At 58.2% G+C, this 24,114-nt stretch overlaps 1 protein-coding gene across 1 annotated transcript in view; it reads right to left on the minus strand.

Moving 5' to 3' along the window:
• Nucleotides 1-24,114, minus strand: part of CACNA1S (calcium voltage-gated channel subunit alpha1 S) — an 84,796-nt gene that overhangs the window by 23,309 nt on the left and 37,373 nt on the right. The window contains exons 24-32 of the mRNA XM_074977324.1: nt 23,866-24,012; nt 23,457-23,658; nt 19,973-20,131; nt 18,956-19,066; nt 17,663-17,746; nt 3,097-3,225; nt 2,374-2,439; nt 1,713-1,804; nt 151-310 (exon numbers count right to left, since the gene is read on the minus strand). Coding sequence (XP_074833425.1) covers nt 151-310; nt 1,713-1,804; nt 2,374-2,439; nt 3,097-3,225; nt 17,663-17,746; nt 18,956-19,066; nt 19,973-20,131; nt 23,457-23,658; nt 23,866-24,012 — 1,150 coding nt within the window. The remainder of the gene's footprint in view (nt 1-150; nt 311-1,712; nt 1,805-2,373; nt 2,440-3,096; nt 3,226-17,662; nt 17,747-18,955; nt 19,067-19,972; nt 20,132-23,456; nt 23,659-23,865; nt 24,013-24,114) is intronic.

The raw sequence follows: 24,114 nt of genomic DNA on the forward strand, positions 1-24,114 counted from the left end.
TGCCGCGAGAGCGCCCATGGGATACAGCCAGGCTGGTCCCTGGCTGGCCCAGCCCTACAACCCCAACTTTCACCGTCTCCAGTTATGGGCAACGGAGGGGCCAGGCACTAACCACCGACCGGCTGGGGGCCCTGGAATGCGGGCACGTACCAGGAAGGCACAGAGCATGTAGAAGCTGATGAAGTAGAAGTAGGCGAACCCCGTGCCACAGGTGTATTCCTCCCCTGGGGCGTAGTCGGACTTGGGATCACACAGCTTCCCATAGCTGCAGGCCAGCAGGATCTCCTGCCAGGCCTCACCTGTCGCACACCTAGAGAGAAAGGGAGCATGCCAGAGGAGCTCTGCGGGGAGGGGCTGCCCTGCCCAGCGCATACAGGACGAGATTAGGCTGAAGGGAGCAGGATCTAGTGGTTACAGCAGGGGTTGAGACTCAATATTATTGATGCCAGTGGGCAGGGGACTAGGAGTCAGTGCCAGGCCCAGCTCAGGGAGGGCAGGGGAGTACAGGGCAGTGGTTACTTCAGGGTACTCTGCCAGCAGCCCTGGGTTTGACACCTGGATTTGGGAGAGGAGAGAAATCCGGCCCTTACAACAGATGGGAATCAGAGCTCCTGGCTTCTAGCACCAGGCCTGCTCCTGGCTCACGTGCGACAGTGGAAGTCACCTCCCAGATAACAGCTCGCAAGAGGGAGGGGTTTAATGAGCTGAGGGTTATAATGCTTCTGAGCTTGTTCAAGTGAAAATCACCAGGGACCAGACGTGTTGTTCTGCCCCTGCTGAGTGCGGGAAGAATCTGAGTTTCCTTCCCACGGGGAACTGGCGCCAGTTCTGGATGAAAAGTGCGCGTGGGGAATGGAGTAGGGAATGGACGGTCCAAAGGGTGGCGTTTCTGAAATCTCAAGCATGACCGCTCTGCTGATTTCTGTAACGCAGAGCCGTGAAACGGGCCCCAGCCTGCATGGAATTCAATGGGCTTTCAGACAATTTGCCATCAGAAAGGTGGTTGAAACCAACATGTCCCCGCCAACCTTCTCCATGTCAGCCCGGCAGCAGCTGGGGATGGAACCCAAAGATTTTCCACCAGCTCTGCGGCAGCGCCACGCCCGGCTGCCCTCTGGCCGGTGCTTCCGGGAGCCCTGGGCGTGATGTATCCAACAGGGCTCGTGAGCTTCTCGGTTCTCAGGGGCCAATGTGGAACTGGAGGCACACGCAGGCCACAGTCTGGCTTCAGAGAGCATTTCCCCTGCAGCCAGAACCACTGGCCAGGGAGTTACTCCTCCTCATTTGTGCAAGGGCCCTGGCAGCTCAGAAGGGCCTGAGGCAGCTGCCAGCTAAGGCGCTGATGCCCAGACCTGAGGGTATTTCAGTGCCACTGATGTCAGGGCGGTGTGAGGTCTCGGTCTCAGGCCTGCAGCACAAGTTAGTGCCACTCTGTGTTCCCGCTGGAGAGCCTGGGCCATGAGGACAGTGCCATGATGTGGTATCCATGTACAGAGACCCAGGTCTATGTGTTGCCCCCCTGGGGCCTGGTGCGCTGAGATCCAGGCCAACCCCCTGGTGCACTCAGGCCCGTTTCTGACTGCCGGGGGGGGACTCCACGCCTCAGGCAGCTTCTGCCAGCAGCAGCTAGGAGCTAAAAACGGCTCTGGGTGGATGTGCCGGTGCCCCAGGGAGGAAAGCAAAGGGCTGATGAGACAGAGAGAGACACCGACCTGAAGAGCAGCAGCACAGCTTGCGGGAAGGTCTGGAAGTTGTTGTTCCGGTTGATTTGGGTTCCGTCCACCATTGCGATTTTCCCAAACATCTGTGAATGGCATGGTCAGGTCCCAGCTGCCTGACGAGAAACACCCAGCACAGGCCTCCTGTGCTCCCCTGCACCCCACACGCCCATCCCTGGGCGTACCACTGCCCGGGTGACTCCAGACTTGTGTCTGTCATGTGGCAGGAGACCCCAGAACCCTGCTGCCTGGCTATCCCACACCCAGCCAGCTGGGCCCCGCACTGTCCCCCCAGAACCCACCCTCCCTGGCGATCCCACACCCGGCCAGCTGGGCCCCGCACTGTCCCCCCAGAACCCACCCTCCCTGGCGATCCCACACCCGGCCAGCTGGGCCCCGCATTGTCCCCCGAGAACCCACCCTCCCTGGCGATCCCACACCCGGCCAGCTGGGCCCCGCATTGTCCCCCGAGAACCCACCCTCCCTTGCTATCCCACACCCGGCCAGCTGGGCCCCGCACTGTCCCCCCAGAACCCACCCTCCCTGGCGATCCCACACCCGGCCAGCTGGGCCCCGCACTGTCCCCCCAGAACCCACCCTCCCTGGCGATCCCATGCCAGGCCACCTGGGCCCCGCACTTTCTGCGCCTCCTCACCTGCATCCCAATCACAGCATAGATGAAGAACAGCATCACGATCAGCAGCGCTACGTAGGGCAGGGCCTGGGAGACAAAGGAGCCGGGGATCGTTGGGGCAGGCGATGAGAGGGGGCGACCTGTCCCCGCTGTGGCTCACACCTGCTTCAGGCACAGGAGGTGCCTGGGCTGGGGTTACCCTCTGGAGGGGGCTGGCCGAAGACAGAGGCTCTCTGCTGCTGGCCGGGGCAGGAGGCTGCCCGTTTGACTGCCTTTTCTGCAGCAGCCTTGCACTGTCCCCCCCCATGCAGCCCGCACAAGGCGCTCCCGGCCTCTGGGCTGGGACAGCTGCGGGAGGGCCGGGGAAAGGGGACCTGCCGTCCCAGCCCAAGGGTGTTCCTGCGACTCAGGAGCTGGAGAACACCCCCAGGGCCCCTCCAGTGCTGCAGACACTGCCCCAGAGGGCGGGTGCTCTTACGGGTTCAGTCTGGGGAAGAGAGGACGGCTGCAGCTCTGAGACATGCTGATATCAGCAAGAATGAGCTTTGGGGAAGCCCTTCCTGGACCCTCTGAGCCAGCCACTGAGCCAACCTCGATGTAAAGGGTGTGCCTGCTCGGGACTGGTCCCTATTGAGGTTTACAGCCCGCTGGGGCTCTGGAGCAGCAGAGACCTGTGCTTTGGAGCTGAAGGTCCCCTGTTCAGAGCTGGCGGCCCAGCTGGGCTGCAGCTCGGGCCATACCCACCTGAAAGGACTTGATGAAGGTCCAGAGCAGGGTCCGGACTCCTTCTCCCCGGCTCAACAGCTTCACCAGCCTCATCACCCGGAAGAGTCGGAAGAAGGTGATGGAGACGCGGGAGTTGTCGGTGGAGTCCTGCAGGCAAAGCTGTCCCTTAGCCACCCCGTGGGAAGAGCAGCCCCAGGCAGGGGCGGGCACAGGTGACCTGCCGAGTGCTTCGGGGCTCCCCGTGGCAGGGAGGAGCCACCACTGTGCAGAACCCGGGCTGTCCCCTCCCTGTTCTCTCCAGCCCGGGTGTTTCTGAGGCTGCCGCCCCAGCCAGGCTGCCCGAGATCACGGGTGTTACATGTGTTAGAGGAACCTGCCCGCTCGCTCAGGAGGGCTGCATGCTACAGTGAGCGGAGAGGAGGGCGACCCAGCCAGGGCATACCGGCCAGAAGATCCAGGTGAGAGACTTCTCCCCTGCAATGCTCACAGGATGGAGTCCAGGCCCTCTTGCTTCGCCTCTGGCTCCCAGCACGTGGGCCCAAGAGCCACCTGGCTGCAGCAGGTCAATGCTGGGGCAAAGAGGCTTGAGCTGGCTGGGCAGGTTCAGTATGGGGTTGCTTAGCACCGGGGTGCTGCTGTAGCCAGGGAGCAGGGAGGCCGGGGTGGCCTTGGGGAGGGGAGGGAAGGAACAGGTGGGTATGGTGAGGGGGGAGCGTTGGAAGGACGTCGGTGCCCCTAGTGGGCTCAGACCCTCCTCCCAAAGGGGGCCGTGCAGCAAAGGAAGTGATCTGAGACAGCTCTTGGCAAGGGTGGTCTGCGGCCCCAGGGCCAGTCGGCACCGTGGCGGGTGAGGGAAAGGCGCTCTCTGCAGACACCCTGGGCCTGATGGCTCCGCAGCACAGCGGTGTAAATTGGAGCTGACTGCCAGGCGGAAGGCCGGCTCGCCTCACGCCGTGAGACGGCCCTGCCCTGCGCACAGACGGGGCAGAGCTACAGCACGGTATGGAGGCCGAGGGGCTCGGGGAGAGGCGCCCCGGACGCACCACTGACAGCCCAACGCCCAGTCGAGCGGCCAAATGCTGCTCAGCGCCGAGCCCGCACAGGGGACGTGCCAGGCCCACGTCGCAGGCAGGAGAGTGTATCAGAGCACAACACCCCACAAGGCAGCTGTGATCTGATGCCTGACGGGAGGAGCTGCAGGTGCTGGGTTCTGATCCGGAGCCCCCCAGCAACTTGCTGGGTGCCCGTGGGGTGAACCAGGGTTCCCCTCTGCACTGTAGTGTCCTCAGCTGCCCAATGGGGCTTGCAACTCGAAAATCTGAGGATGTTGGTGTGATGGAGTGGGGGATACCTGTGTGTGTGTGGCTCACAGAGGGTGTGGGGCTCCTGCTGAGGGTAACCCTGGCAACCAGGTAACACCTTTGTACTGCAGACAAAGGAGGAGGTGGAGCCTGAGGGGTTTGAATTGGAACTGGGAGTTGGAAGCAGTTAGTTTGGGCTGAGGGAGAGAGAGACAAAGGAGGGGGCCAGGCCCCGGCTCTGGGGGCCCCTCGGGGCCTCCTCTCCCCAGCATGAATTGGACTGGCTGTGTCTGCCTGCTGCACTGACTCCTCTGTACGATGCTGTGTTCTGTCGGCTAATAAACCCGCTGTTCTCCTGCTAAGTGAGAGACTCTCCTGCCTGCGGACAGGGTGCAGAGCTTGGGGGACCCCAGTACCCCATCACACTGGTGTCAGGAGTGGGATGTTCTGCACCCCGAGGATGGAGCATCTAGTAGTAAGTGACGGGTGCCACGGAAGAAGAAGAGGGGCCTGCGAGACCCAGGTGTGCTGAAGGGCAGTAAGGTGCAGTTCCCCAAGGCGGAGGGGCCTGCGGCCGAACCCAAGCAACTGCGGTCGTGGTCCTCGAGAGGGGGTGTCACACCCGAGGAGGGGTTACTCCTGGGAATCTGTTGGAGTCGGTCCCAGAAGGTGGAGGGGCCAAGAGCCCAACCTGCAGGAACAAGTGACCCCTGAGGAGGCTGACGCTGAATGAGTCCTTCCCAAGACAGTGTGCTCATGGTCCCTGAGAGCGGGTGTCACACTGAAGAAGGGGTTCCGCTGGGAGTCTGTTGGAGTCAGTCCCAGAGGGCGGAGGGGCCTACGGCCTAACCCCGGGCAGCTTGTGACCCGCAAGGAGCCTGGCACACTGAAGGGATTCTTCCAGGAACTGTGGGGTGCAGAGGGCATCAGCCTGAGAGCCTGCAACCAAGCTGAGCAACTCCGCTGTGAAGTGGCAGCACCTGGAAACCGAATCGAGATTAAAGAAGCTGGACAAGGCAGCGTGGATGTGCAGTGGCAGAGCTGAGGGTTAAGGAGAATCCTGCAGAGGTGAGCCTGGATCGGGGCAGGGAACCCTGGACTGCATGGAGCTCTGAACCGAGTGGCCTGCCGCAGCTCAAGGAGGGAAGGAGCGATTCCAACCCATCATCTACTAGTGGCCAAGACAGACCTGCGAAGAGTTTTCCAGGCCTGGGCCAAGGAAGGTGCCTGTGTGTCTGTGCAGGAAAGCAGCTTGTCCACTGGGAATGGCAAGTTGTCTCTGAGAGAAGCTGCTTCACCTTCTGTGTGTGTGTGGAGACCAGCCGGGGGGCTGGGACAAAGGAGAGAGTGTCTCCCATTGTCTGTCTGTGTTGAACAGCAGCAGCAGCCTGGGGAGAGAGCAGAGCCTGCGTTTGGAAAAGGTGCCAATGAGGAAACTAGCCCATTGTCTGAGGAAGATTCACCAGCCTGGGGTGGCTGGAGAGGGAACCACCAGGAAAGAGCATTCCAGGTGTGTCTCTGAATCCAGCCATGGGGGCTGGAGCAGAGGGAATGGCTCTGGGATGGGCAGTGGTATCCCTGCTAAGGACACTGGTCCTTGGTGCAAGAAAAGTGCTTCTGCTTCTGGGGAAGTGAATCCTTTGCCTGAGCCTGTGGGGGCTCGAGATGGAGCCAAGATCCCAGAACTGGATCTGAGGGCAGCTGAAGCCCAGATGGGAAGTGGGCCTGCCTCTGTGTCTCTCAGGGGGGATGATGCTTTAACGTGGTCTAATCCAGTTAGTATCATCAGGGAATCCCAGAGACCAGACGATTCTGGTACTTGTTCTTTGCCTGATGCTGAGGTGTTACTGGGAGGGGGTGAGAGGACTCTGTCCTACCAGAGTCATCCTCTCGCCAGGACACAAGAACAGACGGGCAATGGAGTTATGCTGAGCGATGAAGATAAAGGAGCTGGTAGCAGAAGGGAGGAAAGGGACTCTGACCTTCTCTACGGTGGTACTGGCTGTCTGCCTGGAGGGGGATTACATGGGAATCTGCCTGATGGGCCAGAAGTGATCCTGGGTATAGGTGAACCCCAGGAGCTGGTTGTGGCTCAAGTGAGCAGTGCCCCTGTGGAGCCAAACAGGGGTGAGTTGTTGTTTGGGGGAGCTCTTGAGGAAGAGAATTTCCCTGAAACTTTTCCTGACCCGTCTGTGGGGACTGCAGAAAATGGGAGTGAGGTGGAGGAGAGTGAACAGGAAAGGTGCTTGTCTGTAAGAGCCAGAGCAGCCCTTTGCCTGGGGAGAAGTTTGTTTCAGCTCCTGATGGCTAGGACCCGCCTGAGTATGAAACCACTGGCTGTGCTCTGGAAGGGTCCAAAGCAGGCAGTGTAAAATTTTCTCAGGAATTGGAAGTTGGTGCAAGTAAAGTGAAAACTATCAGGGAATGTGAGCAGCCCTGTGAGAACCAAATAAAACAGCTGCACAGTCAGTCTCTGTAGGATGCAGGAGAGCGCCAGCAATTCCCCATCTCCAGATGGTGGAAACACTTATATTCTTATACTGGACTCCACTTCTGATTCCATGGGGAGGCAGTAGTTGGAGGTGGAAGGACAAAGGAGCTTTGGGCCTGGTGGGCCAGTAAGGGATAAACAGGGATTCCTTCATGTGGATTCTGCGTCTGGGACTCACAAAACAACTCTCAGAAAGCAGTTTGGTTTGCAAATTTCCAGACTGGTGGGGGGGGCCGTCTCCCTGAGATCATCAATGCCCAGCTCTTGTTAGAAGAGAGGGCACAGCCAGAGAGATCAAATTTCCACCCCAGGGGGCAAGAGAGAAGATTAGAACTTGATGGTGCTAAGAAAGGCCTCAGCCATTTATCCCCAAAATACCAGATTCTCAAGGAGGTAACACAAAAGTTGTGGTCTACCAAAGAGCAACGTAAATGTGCAGTTGCAATGGGTTTGTTCTGTTACTCACGCTGACTGCTGTAACCAAGGGGTGCTGCTACCAAAAGCTGTAGAATTGTACCATGCACTGAATGTTTAAAAAGAGCCATGTGACATGATGACATTGATGTAGAAGCATAAATTGTATGCTAAAGGAGTCTGTAACTCTGAAATGTCACCATTGTTCCCTGTAACTAGTCTTGCAACCTCTGACATGAGAAGGAACATTCCAAACCTATTGTGTGGCATGGAAGGGGAAACTGAGGCACACAGCCATTGTGGTCGTCTGGCTAAATGCCAAGGATGGAAGCATTTGTACCTTCCGTTACTGGACTGTAACTGAATTCCAAACATTGGCTGGAGCAGCTGTATGGACTGGTGGGCAGACAGGGCAGGGCCCAGACCAGAAAAGAACTATTTGATCTGTTGGTGCTGCAGCATCTGTATGGGCTCTACCTGCCCGACTTGAGAACGTGGCTGATGGACCAGAGACAGAAGCAGGGAGACCGACCAACCTGAGGGAACTAAAGGGACTTGCCCAGCTGCATCACATGAAAAGGGCCAATACCAATCTCCTGAGTTGGAGCCTCTCCCAGCAGGATTATGACATGGAGGTGGTGCACATCAAGGGGAGCACTGAGGGTGCAGCCGATGCCCAATCACGAGGGGAGGGCCCCAAACTTCCCCAGGTCACTGGCTGAGTGACCCCGCTCAGTTCGGTCTGGAAGGGGGGAGAGATGTGATGGAGTGGGGGATACCTGTGTGTGTGTGGCTCACAGAGGGTGTGGGGCTCCTGCTGAGGGTAACCCTGACAACCAGGTAACACCTTTGTACTGCAGACAAAGGAGGAGGTGGAGCCTGAGGGGTTTGAATTGGAACTGGGAGTTGGAAGCAGTTAGTTTGGGCTGAGGGAGAGAGAGACAAAGGAGGGGGCCAGGCCCCGGCTCTGGGGGCCCCTCGGGGCCTCCTCTCCCCAGCATGAATTGGACTGGCTGTGTCTGCCTGCTGCACTGACTCCTCTGTACGATGCTGTGTTCTGTCGGCTAATAAACCCGCTGTTCTCCTGCTAAGTGAGAGACTCTCCTGCCTGCGGACAGGGTGCAGAGCTTGGGGGACCCCAGTACCCCATCACAGTTGGACAAGGACAAGTGCGGCGCTCTGCACTTGGGACGGAGAACCCCAAGCACTGCTACAGGCTGGGGGCCGACCGGCTAAGCCACAGTTCTGCAGAGAAGGACCTGGGGATTACGGTGGTTGAGAAGCTGGACATGAGCCAACCACGTGCCCTTGTAGCCAAGGAGGCTAACAGCATGCTGGGGTGCATGAGGAGGAGCATTTCCAGCAGATCCAGAGAAGTGGTTGTTCCCCTCTGTTCGGCACCGGTAAGGCCACATCTGGAATATTGTGTCCAGCTGTGGGCCCCCATTGTGGGAAGGACGTGAACAAATTGGAGAGAGCCCAGAAGAGGGCACTGAAGCTGATCAGACTGGAGCTCATGATTTATGAGGTGAGGCTGAGGGATTTGGGCTGATTTAGTCTACAGAAGAGAAGAGTGAGGGGTGATTTGATAGCAGCCTTCAACTTCCTGAAGGGGGGTTCCAGAGGGGATGGAGAGAGGCTGCTCTCAGCAGTGGCGGATGACAGAACAAGGAGTGATGGTCTCAAGTTACAGAGGGAGAGATGGAGGTTGGATATTAGGAAAAACTCTTTCCCGAGGACGGTGGTGAAGCACTGGAATGTGTTACCTAGGGAGGTGGTGGCATCTCTGTCCTTAGTGGTCTTTAGGTCCTGGCTTGACACAGCCCTGGCTGGGATGATTTAGTTGGGGTTGATCCTGCTTTGGGCAAGGGGCTGGACCCGATGACCTCCTGAGGTCCCTACCAGCCCTAGATTTTATGATTGTGTGACATTCACTGGCCAGGCCTTAACTCCGCAGTTGTGCCCGTGCCAAAGGCAGTGGTCCAGCTAAAAAAACAGTGTGGTCCTCGTCAACCACTGTGGGCTGCCATGCAGAAGCCCAGCTGCCTGTCCTGACAGCCCAGGGGCTGGCTCACTTCAGGGACATCTGCACCGGGCAGCTCAGTGAGGTGCCCCTAGTTCTGCTCTCCAAAGGGCTCCTGCTCTGGAAAGGTTCCCACTCAGCCCATCACCACCCCTGTCCCAGGTCCACTTTGGCCCCTCCTTGGCTCCCAGCCTCCATCAACCATGGCTAGTGCATGGCTCTCTCATGCTCCTGCATGCCCAGACCAGTCTCAGCACCAGGTCTGGGAAGGAGCCCATTACCCCAGCTCTGCTTTGAAGCCAAACTGACGGAACGTGGCAATCTCCGTTCCCCTCCATCTGCACTTCCTCAGCCTCCGTCCCATCTGCTGGTGCAAGAGCCTTCTCCTCCGCATCCCCTGCTGTCTCGAGCTGCCTCCCTGTGCCATTCCGCTTCACTGAGCCTTCATCTCCCTCCCGCCACCCATCTTTATTTTTCCTTTTCTCTTCCCCCTTTCTTGGCTTCCCCGTTCATTAACACCGCCTGCCACCTCCTCTCCGGGAACGTGTGGCTGCTCTCAACACCTGCACAATTAACTCGACGCAGTGCCACGCCCTCTGCCCAAAAGAGCTCAGCTCTGCCTCAAGCCCAGAGAAAACTAGACAGAATATGGGCAAATGCTTACCAGGCCTGGGCCCTATTGTACCAAGGGCGGGCGTGACACTGCAGAGACAGGGTCCTCACCCAGGACCTGTTCACAACTGAAGCTGCCTGGGGGTGTCATAGTAAATCAAAGAATCTGAGGGCTGGAAGGGACCTCAGGAGGTCATTGAGTCCAGCCTCTTCCCAAAGCAGGATCCACCTCCAACTAAATCATCCCAGGCAGGACTTGTCCAGCCTGGACTTAAAAACCTCTAGGGATGGAGATTCCACCACCTCTCTCGGTAACGCATTCCAGTGCTTCACCACCATCCTAGTGACACCTTCCTAATATCCAACCCAGACCTATTCCATCACAGCTAATCTCAGCTGTTGGGGTGGAGTAAGAGGAGAGGTTCTGAGGCAGCTGGAAAATCTGCCGAAGAGTGCTTCATGCGGGGTGGGTGGCGAAAGGGGCTACAGTCACACAGAGGTTGCCATGTCAGTCTGTATCTTCCCAAAACAAAAAAGCAGCCCTGTAGCACTTTAAAGACTAACAACATAATTTATGAGGTGATGAGGTTTTGTGAGGCAGACCCACTTCTTCACATCTCTGGTAAGACCAAGCCGCAACGCGCCAAACTTCAGAATAAACTCCCGTTCACGTCTCCCTTGGTAATCTGGCCTACGTCTACACGTGCCCCAAACTTCGAAATGGCCACGCAAATGGCCATTTCGAAGTTTACTAATGAAGCGCTGAAATGCATATTCAGCGCCTCATTAGCATGCGGGCAGCAGCGGCACTTCGAAATTGACGTGGCTCGCCGCCGTGTGGCTCGTCCAGACGGGGCTCCTTTTCGAAAGGACCCCGCCTACTTCGAAGTCAGCTGATGGGAATAAGGGGACTTCGAAGTAGGCGGGGTCCTTTCGAAAAGGAGCCCCGTCTGGACGAGCCGCGCGGCGGCGAGCCGCGTCAATTTCGAAGCGCCGCTGCCGCCCGCATGCTAATAAAGCGCTGAATATGCATTTCAGGGCTTCATTAGTAAACTTCGAAATGGCCATTTGAGTGGCCATTTCGAAGTTTGGGGCACGTGTAGACACGGCCCTGGTGTTAAAGTCTCTTTGCTGTAGGACGCAGATTCTCAGGTCTTTAATACTACGGCCTTGGTCTCAACAGAGATAGCAATAGTCTTACGCATTGCAAGACAGCTTCCCAATCTTTGATATTCCCAGTGATCTTAGGCAGGACACTTCCCTTCCTGGACACTTGCAGCAAGTAATTTTCTTCCCCCTCCTCCCGCCCCCGCCAGCTGATTTGTCAGTTTTCATTTAATTTTTTTTGGTTTTGTTTTCTCTCTCTGTTACATATTCGTCGCGCCAGTTCACTTTCAGCCCTGTCTGGAGTAGTGGGTCTGTCCCACGAAAGCTCATCACCTCATCCATTATGTCGTTCAAGTGCTACCGGGCTGCTCTTTTGTTTTGCAAAGGGGCTATGTGACATAGGCGCACAAGTGCCACATGCTCCTAAGTCACCTTGGCTGTTCCGAAAATTCCACCTTTAGTCAAACCCTTCAGCTGGTTCGGGAAGCGAGCCAGACCCTTGCGCTGCTAGGGAAGCCAGCTGGCACCTTGCACGGGTGGGTGCATTCAGAGTGGCCTCCAGTAAGAAAAGAGCCCTTTGTATCACAGGGGCTACTGGGGCAGTGTGTCTGGGAGAGGGGAAATGCTGCACCCATAGAGCACGTCCAGGAGCGGTGTGTATCAGGTCCTGCCCCAGCCTGCCCTGCTGTCCAACCTGCCCGTGTGGCCTGCTCTCTCAGGCCCTCTGTACCACTTCAAGCCAACATGGGCCAGATGCTCCAGCCCAGCCTGGACGGGGAAAGACTTCCCTGCGCTGAGTGTCAAGCCCAGTGCCAAGCGCATCCTGGGGGCATCGCGTGTGCTAATGGCAGAGAGGGGGTGACTGCAGGGAAACCAATGAAAACTCAGCCCAGTGGGGCAGCCGCCCTCTGGGAGCTGAAGGACGGAGCCAATCAAGACAGTGCTACTGACCCATCCCTGGTGCCTGCTATCAGAGGCTGCTTACGGGTCTCAAACAACCTCAGCTGGGACCTCACCAGGGGACCAGCTATTACTGAGACCAGCCCAGGCTCTGTACCAGGCACAACTGAACAGGGTCCGTGGGAGCTCCCCTGTAACACCAGGAGGGACACTAACTTGCAGAGAAAAGGTCATACGGTAAGAAGCCGTGTGCATGTAGCTGCGGGGAGAGACCGTCTGCAAAATAACAGGGAGTTGGCTCATACGCTGAGCAGGTGCAGCCTCTTTCCCGAATCTACAACAGCCGGAGGTAACTGGCCCAGTCTCTGGTTCGCCTGAGTTTTCTGTATTTCGTAGACGAAACCTGGCTGGAGGTCAGTAGGGGTTTGGGTGGGAGGAGGGATGGAGGGACAGACGGACGGACGGACGGAGATCACACTTCAGTGTTGGGTTAGACTGGAGGATTTCGTAGAAGCTGGGCTTGTTTCACTCCTAGATCATCTGTGTCTTGAGCTCCCACCCACTTCCCCCAGCGGACGAGTCACTTGTGCATTTGCAGAGAAGCTCTCTGGAGCCCCGACATGCAATCCACGCAAACACAGCAGCTGGGTGCAGCGGAGAAGTAAGGAGGGAAGGAAAATGAAGAGACCCACTGCAAGCACATGCAGCTGATATTTACAATGCTATTACAGCCTCCGCTTAGGCAGTACAGTCCGCCGCTGGAAGCAAGAAACGTCTGTCAAGAGAACAAGAGAGTCAACAAAGAGAAACTGTCGTGACCAGAGAGGCAAGAACTGACAGAGAGGCAAGTGGGGAGGCGGGGGGGGGCGGTTACAGAGGGAGCCACCAGCCACAAATACTGGGAGGGGAGAGGACGATGGGAAACAAGGAGAAAGAGACACGGAAGGGAGATGGGGTAGGATGGCCCAAACACCAATGCAGAGAATGAGGTAGATCTGGACCTGGCCCATCCCCGGGGGCATCTGGAGGAACTGGCTATGAATGGATGGGAAATGGCACAGAATCATAGAACACTAGGACTGGAAGGGACCTCGAGAGCCATCAAGTCCAGCCCCCTGCCCCAATGGCAGGACCAAGTACTGTCTAAACCATCCCTGATAGACGTTTATCTAACCTGTCCTTAAATATCTCCAGCGATGGAGATTCCACAACCTCCCTGGGCAACTTATTCCAGTGTTCGACCGCCCTGACAGTTAGGAACTTTTTCCTAATGTCCAACCTAAACCTCCCTTGCTGCAGTTTAAGCCCGTTGCCTCTTGTTCTATCCTCAGAGGCCAAGAAGAACAAGTTTTCTCCCTCCTCCTTAGGACAGGGCAAACAGCTGCCAAGGGGCCAGCACGACTCAGAGGCCTACACCCCCAGCAACGGTCAATGAGCCATAGGACTTGTCTACGCTAGAAACTGTTTCTGCTTGAGCTCCCCAGGGTAGTTGGAGCCATACGACCTGCCACAGTGCGGACATGGTTAAACTGGCATAGAAGGCGCTTTGTGCAGGTATATGAGGGGAATTGGAGAGCTTTGCACTGCCTTGGTGAGGCATGCATGCCTCTAGCCCCCATACAGAACAGTGCGAGGGCAGAGTAGGTCGTATGCTCGTGGGCGTCTAAACTAATGACTCCTGGCTACACACAAAAACAGGGCTCTACACCGGGGCCAGCCAGCATGTCCTGGGCTACTGTTTTGTGCTTGCTCAGGCTGGCAACCCCCACACAGTGCATGAGGATGCAGGCTAACCCCCTGGCGGCCTCACAGTCCTCCACTGCTGTCCCACAATTCCCGCCATGCGCCCAGAAGGACAGACAAGTGCTCCCAGAGTTCCCTGGGACAGAACCATAGAGGGACTCAGCCTCTCTCTGAGACCCCTGGGACGTGCCCCCAGAAGCCCTATCAATGCAGGGCCAGTGTGGGCACAGGTATGTGGGCCCACCCGAGCCTGGCTTTGCAGCATGGGAGCTCACACCTAGGTCAGGCCAGCTCCATAGAAAAACCACAGCAGCTTTAAGTGCCTAAATCCCTTTGTGACTCTGACCCTGAGGAGCCTAAGTATCAGTCAGTGTCTCTAGGATTTAGACTCTCAAGTGCCAAAGCCATTTGGAAAATGGGACTTACTTTCCTGCGTCATTTAGCTGCCTTTGAACTTGTCAGCCCTGCTCTGCATGCAAATGGCGAGCTAAAGATCGGATCTGAAGCTGAGTTGCAGGCCCAGGATAACCTGTTGCACGCCAGCTGAAATGGACAGACCAGATCTGCGCGAAGAGGGCTGCACTGGATCCCTTAACTGATTTTTAAACCACTGCCCAAGGAACTGGCGGGACTCTGAAGCTGCCATGCCATGTCGTCGGAAAGGCAACTTTCCTGCACTTGGCTGTCACCTTTCAGGATCGACTCGGGGGGCTCCTCTCGCAACAGGGCCCACACAAAGCTGCACCAGTTTACACAGGTGTGACGGATGCTTCCTCAACTACCTTAGGCCTGGCTTGTGTCGGTTCCTCTGTATATTCCCTAGCATTTTTCTAGTCACTTGCAAGACTAAATGCAAGGAGCAGACCCGGTTAGTTACTAGACTAGTTTTACCTGGAGCCTTGCATGGCTACAAGGTCTGTATCCGTGTCTGTTCTGCAACCATGTGCCATGGATGCAAAGCAGGTTTGCAGGGTTCTAGCTACCCCCATTCCGCGGAGAGGTGACTCCACGTGGGCGCAGGTCTCCCCATAGGCAGCAAAAGAGCTGCAAGGCATGTGCGCCTTATCGTCATGCCAGGCTGGCCTTGTGTGCAGGGGACCATCACTCATAAGGCCCTACCTATGGGCGGCGGTGTCAACAGTTGTTTTGCAATCATCTTAGGGGGCTTGGGAGGAGGGTCGCAGGGCATGATTCAGCAGCGTTGCATAACTTTAAGTCCTGCTGAAGTCAGTGGAGCTTCTTGCATGTGCTTCAATGTCTCCCTGGGTCAGGCCGAAGGGACTCAGGAAAGGGTTTCAGAAAGCAAGGGTGCCCCCCACCCAGCCCAAGTCAACGAACAGCCGTGCACAGAAACAGCAGAGAAGGGACCAGGACGGAGAGAGGACAGACGAGACAGGCTTTGCACACCAGCGGTCCGATTTTTCTGGGAGCAAACCACCACCGGGAGCGCCTTGTTACTGGCAATCGCGCATCTTGCCCCTGCGCAGGCAGGCGGCTGTCCTGGTGGCCCTGCTGGACCCCAGTTCGCGGCATCCCCTGCGAGTGCTGTCTCCCTAAAACCCGGCACCCCCAGGGCTGTGCGCTTCAGCGGGAAGCAGCATGGCAGAGCCAGGGCCTCTCAAACAATCCATACAACGGGGACCCCCATCAGCTCTTGGGGGCCCGAGCCAACGCGCAGTCTGCGAGTGCCTAGAGCCAGCGCTGCTCGAGCAGACAAGGCTACAGACGCCGGGTGAGGCTGGTGCAGCTACCCTGACATCTGCCTTCCCTGCCTCTTGCAACGGCCCGGACCCGATGCCGGGCAGAGAGAAGCTTTGCTGGGTGGAGCTGGTCCCCTGCGAAAAGCCCCGTTTCACTAAGCCTAGCGCCTCCTCACCAAGGTCACCAGCACGTCCCCTGGGTGCCTTAGCCCCTGGGGCCAGAGACAGGATCTCCCCTCTCCCCGGCCCTCGCTGGGGGTGATGGGCAGCTGCCAGGGTGGACTTGATGTCCCAGGGAATGTGAGGTGGCCACGTGAACCCTCTGGGGGAAAACAAAGCTGGTTCTGATTCTCTTGTGGGAGGAGGGGGTGGGGTGACCTGGGCACCTCGGCACTGGTGCCGCTGACTGCAAAACTCTTTCCAGCCTGCTGGCTCCAGCAGATCCCTTCCCAAGCAATAACGTGCCCTGGAGCCCAGGGGCCCTTGAGTCTGAGAGGTGCTGGGAAGGGCACCGCAGCCCAGAGAGTCTTTCAGGGCCATGGGCGGACTGAGAGCGCTCCGTGGGCATGGGGCCAGACGTAGGGTGGCTCAATGCTTGGGAAAGGGGCCGGGAGCTGCTGCTGTGCCTGGAACTCCTGGCAGCAGCTGGCAACTGCCCAGATGGGCAGGTATTTTGGAGAGCTCCGCCAGCTCCCGAAGAGGTTTCCCCCTCACGTTGGTGGGCAATGGAGAGAGAGCAGAGCAGCTGATGCATTACAGCCCCTCTGCAGGGCATCGTCCTGCTGACACAGCCTTCGGGTGCTGTCCGTGCCGGTGACATGGGAATGGAGCCAACACCCCGAGTCGGGCGGCTCCCCTTCTCTGGGGTTCAGCACATGGCTCAGCCAGGAAACAGCCCATCCTGCAGCCACCCCAGGAGGTGGGAGCTGGGCCATGGAGGCAGCAATCTGCCCTGTGGGCTTGGCGTGCTCTGGGGCTGGGAAGCTGAGCCCAAGGACAGGCGAGGGTCGAATTTAATCTGCAGGCTACATCTCCCTGCTCAGGGTTCCCCCACACGCTACGTGCTCCTCTGGAACACGGCAGGTAGAGCCAGACGGTTGAGAGCGGCTACCAGATGGGGCTCAACCGCAAAGATGCACAAACCCCATTCTCCACTGGAGCCGGGACTAGGAGAGGCACCGCCCTCCCAGGCGTGTGTACGGAGCTGGCTTGCATGGCACATGCTAGCAGCTCCCAGCGATGCTCACTGCAGTCCTAGCATGCCCCTTCAACAAGGCTGCTGTACGCAGGCTGCTCTGTCCACACAGCGCCGTGTAGAAACGCAGCAGCGGGTAGCCCCATGTTTCTTAAACCGTGTCCTGGGGAACACTGGCCTTCCGTGAACTCACAGGTGTGCCACAAGCGCTGGCAAAAAATGCTCCGACGGGAGATATGTTCTACTATTAAAACCGGGTCGAATGGTGCTTCTTCATGGCTACAACACCCAATTCCTTCCTTTCGCTTTTGCTGCGCACGTTGCTGCTCGTGTTAATTTGGTCTGAGGCCAATTTTCTGGAAGAAAATTTTCCTGGGTGCTCCGCATTAAAAATATTATCGCTTGGTGTTCCCCTGGTCTCCAGGAGTTTAAGAATCACTGGTGTAGATAGCAAATATGCCCCAGTGTATATTGGCTAGACCCATACGCATATATGGAGCGGGCCTGGCGTATACATGGCGATCCTCACACGCACTAACACACTAAGCACACGCAGCAGCTCACTGAAACACCGCCTGGTCCTCATGGAACCCAGGCCAGGAGCTTCCCCTGGGACCATGAGGCCAGGGGAACCCCTCAACCATCTCTGTGGCGATCTCAGGCCCAGCGAGGGGGTTGCGCGCCATCTGCGCAAGTGTTTGAAGAACATGAGCAGGGCCCAGCGCGGGTAAAACCTCCAGGGAGCTGGCAGTGCATTTCCGAGCCCGCTGGAGGGTCTGGTTGTGTCCCAGGAGAAGGCCTCTTTCCTCAGGGCACCACCCCAGAAAGATTCAGGAGGAGAGCTAGGGTGAGGGCCACCAAGGGCGCGGGGCCCTTCATGACTGTGTGAGGGCTGAGGAGAGATCCCCCCAGCACCAGCTCTTAAACAGAAGGTTACCCCGTCGCTCCCGTGTCACAGCCACAACATACCAAATTCTCCTCCTGCAGCCCAGGGTGGGGTGGCATCCCACACCTGCCGGTGTCCTGCCCCGAGGAGGGCTGGGCCTTGGCCCCGGCCCCCTCCCTACACCCCACCACGGAGGCTGGGGCAGCACTTACATCAATCTCGCTCAGGATCACATCGATGATGCTGCCGATGACGATGAGGAAGTCGAAGACGTTCCAGGGGTCCCCGAAGTAGCCCTGAGATGGAAGGAGGGAGGAACAGGGGGAGGGGGCAGCCAAGCAGGGGGAACCAAGGGTCAGCCAGGTGGACACCCTGCCCGAGCGCGCCACAGCACCGCCGAGCTCAGGTTTGCATGCGGGCAGGGGTCTGGCCCTGGGCTAGTGCCGTCCCTCCACTTACCTGCCGAGCCTCGCTGGTGCCAACTTGCCTGGGGTGGGTCCTCGGGCACCCAAAGGCCCCAGCAGGCCCAACCGCTGTCAGACTGGGCCTGGAGGGAGGCAGTGCCGGGGCAGGGGGTGGCAGACGTGGCGGGAGGTACGTGGCCACGGAGCTGCGAGGGGACCTGTCCCCGGCAGTGTGGCTGGCCCAGCGCATCTCTCTGCGTGCGGGTGGTGGCAGCCGTGTTGGCCGCGTGGGGCTAGGATCGCAGGGGGCTGCTGGGGGGGCTGAGAGGGGCTGCCATGGATGTGGCTGACCGGAGACCACACCAGTCCCCCTTGCCCTCAGGTAGATGACAGGGAGGGGCTGGTCCCCAGAGATCAGCCACATCCTGGGGTGTGTACCGCTGAGCGGCCAGCCGAGCCCGCAGCCACGGGGGTCAGGGAACAGGGCAGGGCAGAGCGTGGGAGCAGCGGCTCAGAAGTGCCCGTGGCAAGGACCAGAGGGTGCTCGGTGGGCTCTCCGTGGGCAGCGGGGACGTGGCTGCACAGCAGGGTGCAGAGGGAGAAGGGAGCTCGGCCTCCTCTGACGTGGCTCACGAGGCTCTGGGCTCCCGGGGGGCTGGGCGCACACAGCCCGCTTGCCCTGGTTTGCAGGGGGCCAGCAGAGATCCAGGGAGGGCCCTTAGCCCCCCAGCCCCATGGGAGAGATGCCCAGGACAGCAATGGGGGGTAGGCAGCTGGAGGAAGGGCTCCCCCTTGTGGGCTGGATTGGCCGTGCTCCTCCCCTCGGGAGGGGAGCTGCCTAGTCCCACCGCCAACTTCGGTTGGCATTGCCCAGACCTGCGACGGGGCCCAGCACCATGAGCAGGTCTCTGCAGTGCCCCAGGCTACAAGATGTTCAGAGACGCCACGTGGGGAGGAGATGCCGCGTGCGCCACCTGAGGCGAGCCCCCCCTTCCCTGATTCACACCCCCATCTCCTCCAGATCCACCCCCCAGACCACGTTATGTCCTCCCTAGCATCCTTCTCCAGGCGCCCGCCCCCGGACTTTTACCCCACACCCACCTTGGCTTTGAAGGCCATGAGCTTGAGGACCATCTCCACGGTGAAGAGGATGGTGAAAGCCAGATTGAGGTTGTCTGAGAGATGGTTCATCTCATCTGACTGGTTGTAGTGCTGGGGAGATGGGAACAGGTGCAAGTTAACCCCGGGCTTTGGGGAGCAGGTCAGGGGCTGGGCCTAGGGGCTGGACCAGACGTGAGAGCCCAAGACCAATGTACAAATCGAGAGCTCAGGCAGGCTAAGAACATGAACGGAAGTTGTGACACTTTGCCCCGTTTCACACACAGCCTGGCCAAGGGCTCTCAGCCCCCTTCCTCTTCCAGCCCTGTGTCCTGCCCCATCGCCCTCCTCATCGGCAAGGGTATCAAGGGAGCCCTGAGAGTTCTTCCCTCTTTGTCTTCGCTCCAGCTCACCACCTCAGAAGTACGTCAGGCTCTGTTATGAACTTGGGCTGACCCGGCCTAACAAAGGGTGTGCTCCAGAGGCTTTCAAGATACCAGCTACTCTGCCGCTGCTGCAGCCTGCACCAAGAACTTTGTGATGGGTGTGTGTGATCAGATGCTTTCACAGTTCTATTCTCTCCCTCTTATTTCTTTCTTCTTTTATTAATAAACCTTTAGATTTTAGATTCTAGAGGACTGGCCCAGAGTTCTGTTATGGGTAAGATCTGAGGCACACATGGACCTAGGAATGTGGCTTGTCCTTTGAGGCTGGGAGAACCTGTCTGGATTTGGTGAGATTAGTCTTCATAACCTCTTATCTGTGCGAGGAGGGGACCAGCTGCGGCATGAGAGAAGCTGGCACGTCGGAGGGAATTGCTTGTGTGACTTTTGGCTGGCCAGAGTGGCAACAGAGGTGTTCTGTGTGACGGGTTTGGTGCCTTATAGTGGAGGAACTCCAGTCAGTAGCCCTGTTTTAGGCTATTTGTCCTATTTTGGCCCTCTCAGCTGGGCCAGAAAAACCTCTAACTTTACACCCACAGACAGCTGATCAACGGCACTTCCTTTGCCCCATCCTCACCTGCATGCCCAGGCAGACGGTGTTCAACATGATCAGGAAGAACATGAGGTACTCGAAGTAGGAGGAGGTCACCACGTACCAGATCTTGTACTGATAGGGGTTCTTGGGGATGTAGCGTCTCAGCGGGCGGGCTTTCAGGGCATACTGAACACACTGGCGCTGGGGGCGAGAGGAGGACAGTGTCGTACTTTGAGGACCATGGAGTGCAGGTGATTATGAAACACTCCCAGCTGTAAAACCTCCAGCTCCCCTTCCTGTGCCCTCCCGCACAGCCAGCCCAAGCCCAGATATCCCACTGCGCGGGAATTCCTGTGACTTTGAACACTTTCCCCCTGGTTCTCAAGCCCAGATTTCCCAATGCACGGGAATTCCTGTGACTTTGAACACTTTCCCCCTGGTTCTCAAGCCCAGATTTCCCTGTGCACGGGAATTCCTGCAACTTTGAACACTTTCCCCCTGGTTCCCAAGCCCAGATTTCCCAGTGCGCGGGAATTCCTGCGACTTTGAACACTTTCCCCCTGGTTCCCAAGCCCAGATTTCCCAGCGCGTGGGAATTCCTGTGACTTTGAACACTTTCCCCCTGGTTCCCAAGCCCAGATTTCCCACTGCGTGGGAATTCCTGTGACTTTGAACACTTTCCCCCTGGTTCTCAAGCCCAGATTTCCCAATGCACGGGAATTCCTGCGACTTTGAACACTTTCCCCCTGGTTCTGAAGCCCAGATTTCCCAGTGTGCGGGAATTCCTGCGATTTTTAACGTTTTCTCCTGTTCTGAAAACAAAAAAATTTGCAATCTCCCATGAAGCAGAATTCGGGGAGAGTTTTGTCTGGGGCCAATGGAAACGTTTTGTTCTGAGGAAACAGGGATGTTTCCATTGACTTCAGCCACACAGATCGTTTGCTTGAGAATGAAAAATCAAAACACGCCCCCCAACCGTCCTCTTCCAGAAATGTGGGGTTGTTGGCTGCCATGTCTGAGGGGGCAGCTCTAAATAATATTTCATCAGAACAGACACGGTTTTGACAACATTGCAACCTGGAAAATGGTCATGATGAAACATTTCTGCCCCCAGCTGCCCTGGGGATGCAGTTAGCAGCCATCGCCTGGGCTTTCCGTACCTTCTGGCCCCAGTGGCCTGGGTTAACAACCTCCTTTTAGTACAATGAGCCACAAGGTCGCTAGCATCTCCAGTTGGTCAGGGCATGGGAATACCTGCAACATGGTGCCCCCAGCACCAGGTCAGGGCACTGCCTGTGGACCCACTCACAGCCCTCTGGTGACCCCCCCATGCAGCTGCTGGCCTGGCCTGATCCTACTCAGTGTAGCAGAGACACGGTGGGGAAGCGGTATCTTTTACTGGCCCAACTTCTGCTGAGGAAGGAGAGAGACTTTTGAACGCACAGTGTCTCCCCCCCCGGCAGGCCTGGAAAGCTCCTCTGGGTGTCACTGTTGTATACAAGGTTGGGCAGATTGCTTAGCAGAAGCAGGTAGCCGCTCTGGTAGGAGATTGTGCATAGAAGCAGTGCCCCTGCGGGGAAAGCCGTCATCCTGGGCTCCCTAGACCCAGGTCCTAGTCAGGTCAGAGAGTGAGCAGAGCACAGGGACCCCGTCATTACCTACCTTGCTGTCAGCTTAGCCCCTGCCCTGACCCTGGGCTGGGATGTTCCTGTTAGCTGGGTGGGTGTTAGCACCGAGATGTTCCCTCAGGAGGTGTTCTGTTGCCATCTCTCTGGCATGTGTTTCCAGCCTGTGCCTAGGACCCCTTGGGGGGAGGGTTTCTGTAATATCAGCCCTGTTCTTGCCAACCTCCGTGCCTCTTGCTCACAGCTTCATTTTGCGTGATATTAGCAAAGCCTTGACTTTGCCTATGCCTCAGGCCTCACACCAGGCCCGGGATACGTGGGCTCCTGCATCAGGTCCTCTCCTGAGTACATTTGCCAACCACTCGATGAAAGCGGCACATTTTCTCCAGCCCGCCGATAACATTATCTCAGCTGCTCAAAGCCAACCCCTTCTTCCTGCAGAGGCGGCCCGCAAGGGCAGCCCCCACCCGGTGCCCCTATTTATTTCCTGCTTTTGACAGGAGTTTGTACACCTCTCTGGTGCTGAGCCTTGCACCTCGCCGGCTTCCCTAGGAGCAATGATGGTCTGGCAGAGAGAGCCCTGACTCTACCTCCTAAGCTACCCCAGGACGATGGCTGGTACCTAGAACTAGCCTGGGAGTCCAGCAGCCCTGACCCAGCAGGCCCTTTCTCTGTGAACCAGGGATCCCGCTCTCTGAAAACCCGCCCAGCGCGCCGACCTCGCCGCAGACCTCCAGCACCGACGGAGGGATGCCGGTACCTGGGAGAAGAGGCTAAGATGGAGTACAAGCGCCTGGCCAATCCCCAGCCTCCAGGTCGGAGGTAGAGCTCAGCTGTCTGCCCAAACCCTGGGGTTCACCATCCGTCCGTCAGTGACTGAGGGCCAGCTGCAATCACAGACCAGTGTAACCCCATTGCTCTTTGACTACCGCTGCCAGAATCCCTCAAGACCCACCTGCGTTCCACTTCTCCCTGCTGAAGCCTTTCCTGGAGAATCCCAGCCCACGGCTCGCTTCCCTCACTGTGCATGGGCCAGCGGCTCAGGGCTCCTGCCGAGCCCAGGGTCGGCTCCACACGCTGAGGGACGAGGAGGGATCTGGCTCAGAGAAGCGTCTGTGGGAACCCCTGGAACACGGCCATGCTCTGCTTCCCCTGCACGCCTTCCACTCGGCCTCCCCCAGCCACCCTGCCCAAGCGCTCCAGGGAGAGGACTCGGAAAGGAGAGGGAGTCCTGCGAGGACCAGCCGCTGGCCAGGTCCCTGACAAACCCCCCTTGCACTGCTGCCTGGGAACCGCCCAAGCAACTGCCGACTCGGCTGCCCCGCTTCTCAGCCTGACCCGCACAGTGGAGTGACCGCAGCTCACCCTGCAGCCGCACTTCATGAGTGTGAGTCCTGCTCCCTTCCGGCTTCGATCCCCTGCTCTGCGTGTGGCTCACACATCCCCTGACTGGCTTCCGTCCCTCCGGCGCTGACCCTCGGCTCATTTCCTGCCTTTGCCTTCCCAGCCCACGAGACACGACTGCCCACGGCGACAGTCACTTACAGACGGCTGTCCCCAGCCACACACCTCGCACCACTGAGGAGTCCACCGCCTTTAGCGCTGAGCAGCGGGAGGAACTGAAACCCCCGGCTGGTCGGCGGGACAGTCATGCAGGACAGCACCCTCTGCAGACAGGGACGCAGGGCTGGCTGTGAGGGCTCACCCTCAGCTGACCGGGCGGCTTTGGTTTTGCCCACCTTCCTGTGCGAGTTCGTTTGAGAGCTAAGGGACCGCTTGGTTCCAGCCCCACAGTCGCTCTTAGCCTGCCCCCCTTGCAGCCCCACAGGGCGCTGGTTGGGCAGCTGGGATGGGAAGAGCCCAGGAGGTCAGAGGTCCGTGGCAGGGGCCCTGGGCAGTACCTGGTTCTTGTCTAGCTCACAGTTCTTGTACTCGCTCTCGCCCTGCTCCTGGAAGGTGACGATGACGAAGCCGACGAAGATGTTCATCATGAAGAAGGCGATGAGGATGATGTAGACGATGAAGAAGATGGCGATCCCCACCCGGTAGTTGTAGATGGGGCCCATGTCCTCGGTGTGGGTGTCAATGGCCTTATACAGCAGCCTGTGGGAGCAGCCGAGAGCCGGCGGGTCACCAATCCACACAGGCCGAGCCCAGAGCAGCTGCAGCCCCTTCCACTGCCCTGGCCTCTTTGCGCCCTGAGAGGGGAGCCTGACCCTTCCCTCCACCTCCGGGAAAGTGGCATTTTCCAGCCAGGCAGCAGCGCCGGGGGGCGCTGGGATCTCCCCCCCACTGCCCCGCCTGACTCACTGCGGCCAGCCCTCGAAGGTGGAGACGGTGAAGAGGGACATCATGGCGGAGAGGACGTTGTCGAAGTGGAAGTCGTTGTGCACCCACTCGCGTGGGTGCAGCTCGAGCTGCGTGGGGCTGCCGTCCACGTATACGACGAAGGAGCCTCTGGGAAGGGAAGCGGCGCTGCGTTTATGGACCAGGGCGAGCAAGAGGGGAACGGGGCCCAGAAACGCTGCAGACCCTTTGCCCATGACCCTCACGCGCATG

This window comes from Carettochelys insculpta, chromosome 26, assembly GCF_033958435.1.
Source record: "Carettochelys insculpta isolate YL-2023 chromosome 26, ASM3395843v1, whole genome shotgun sequence".
Lineage (NCBI taxonomy): Eukaryota > Metazoa > Chordata > Testudines > Carettochelyidae > Carettochelys > Carettochelys insculpta.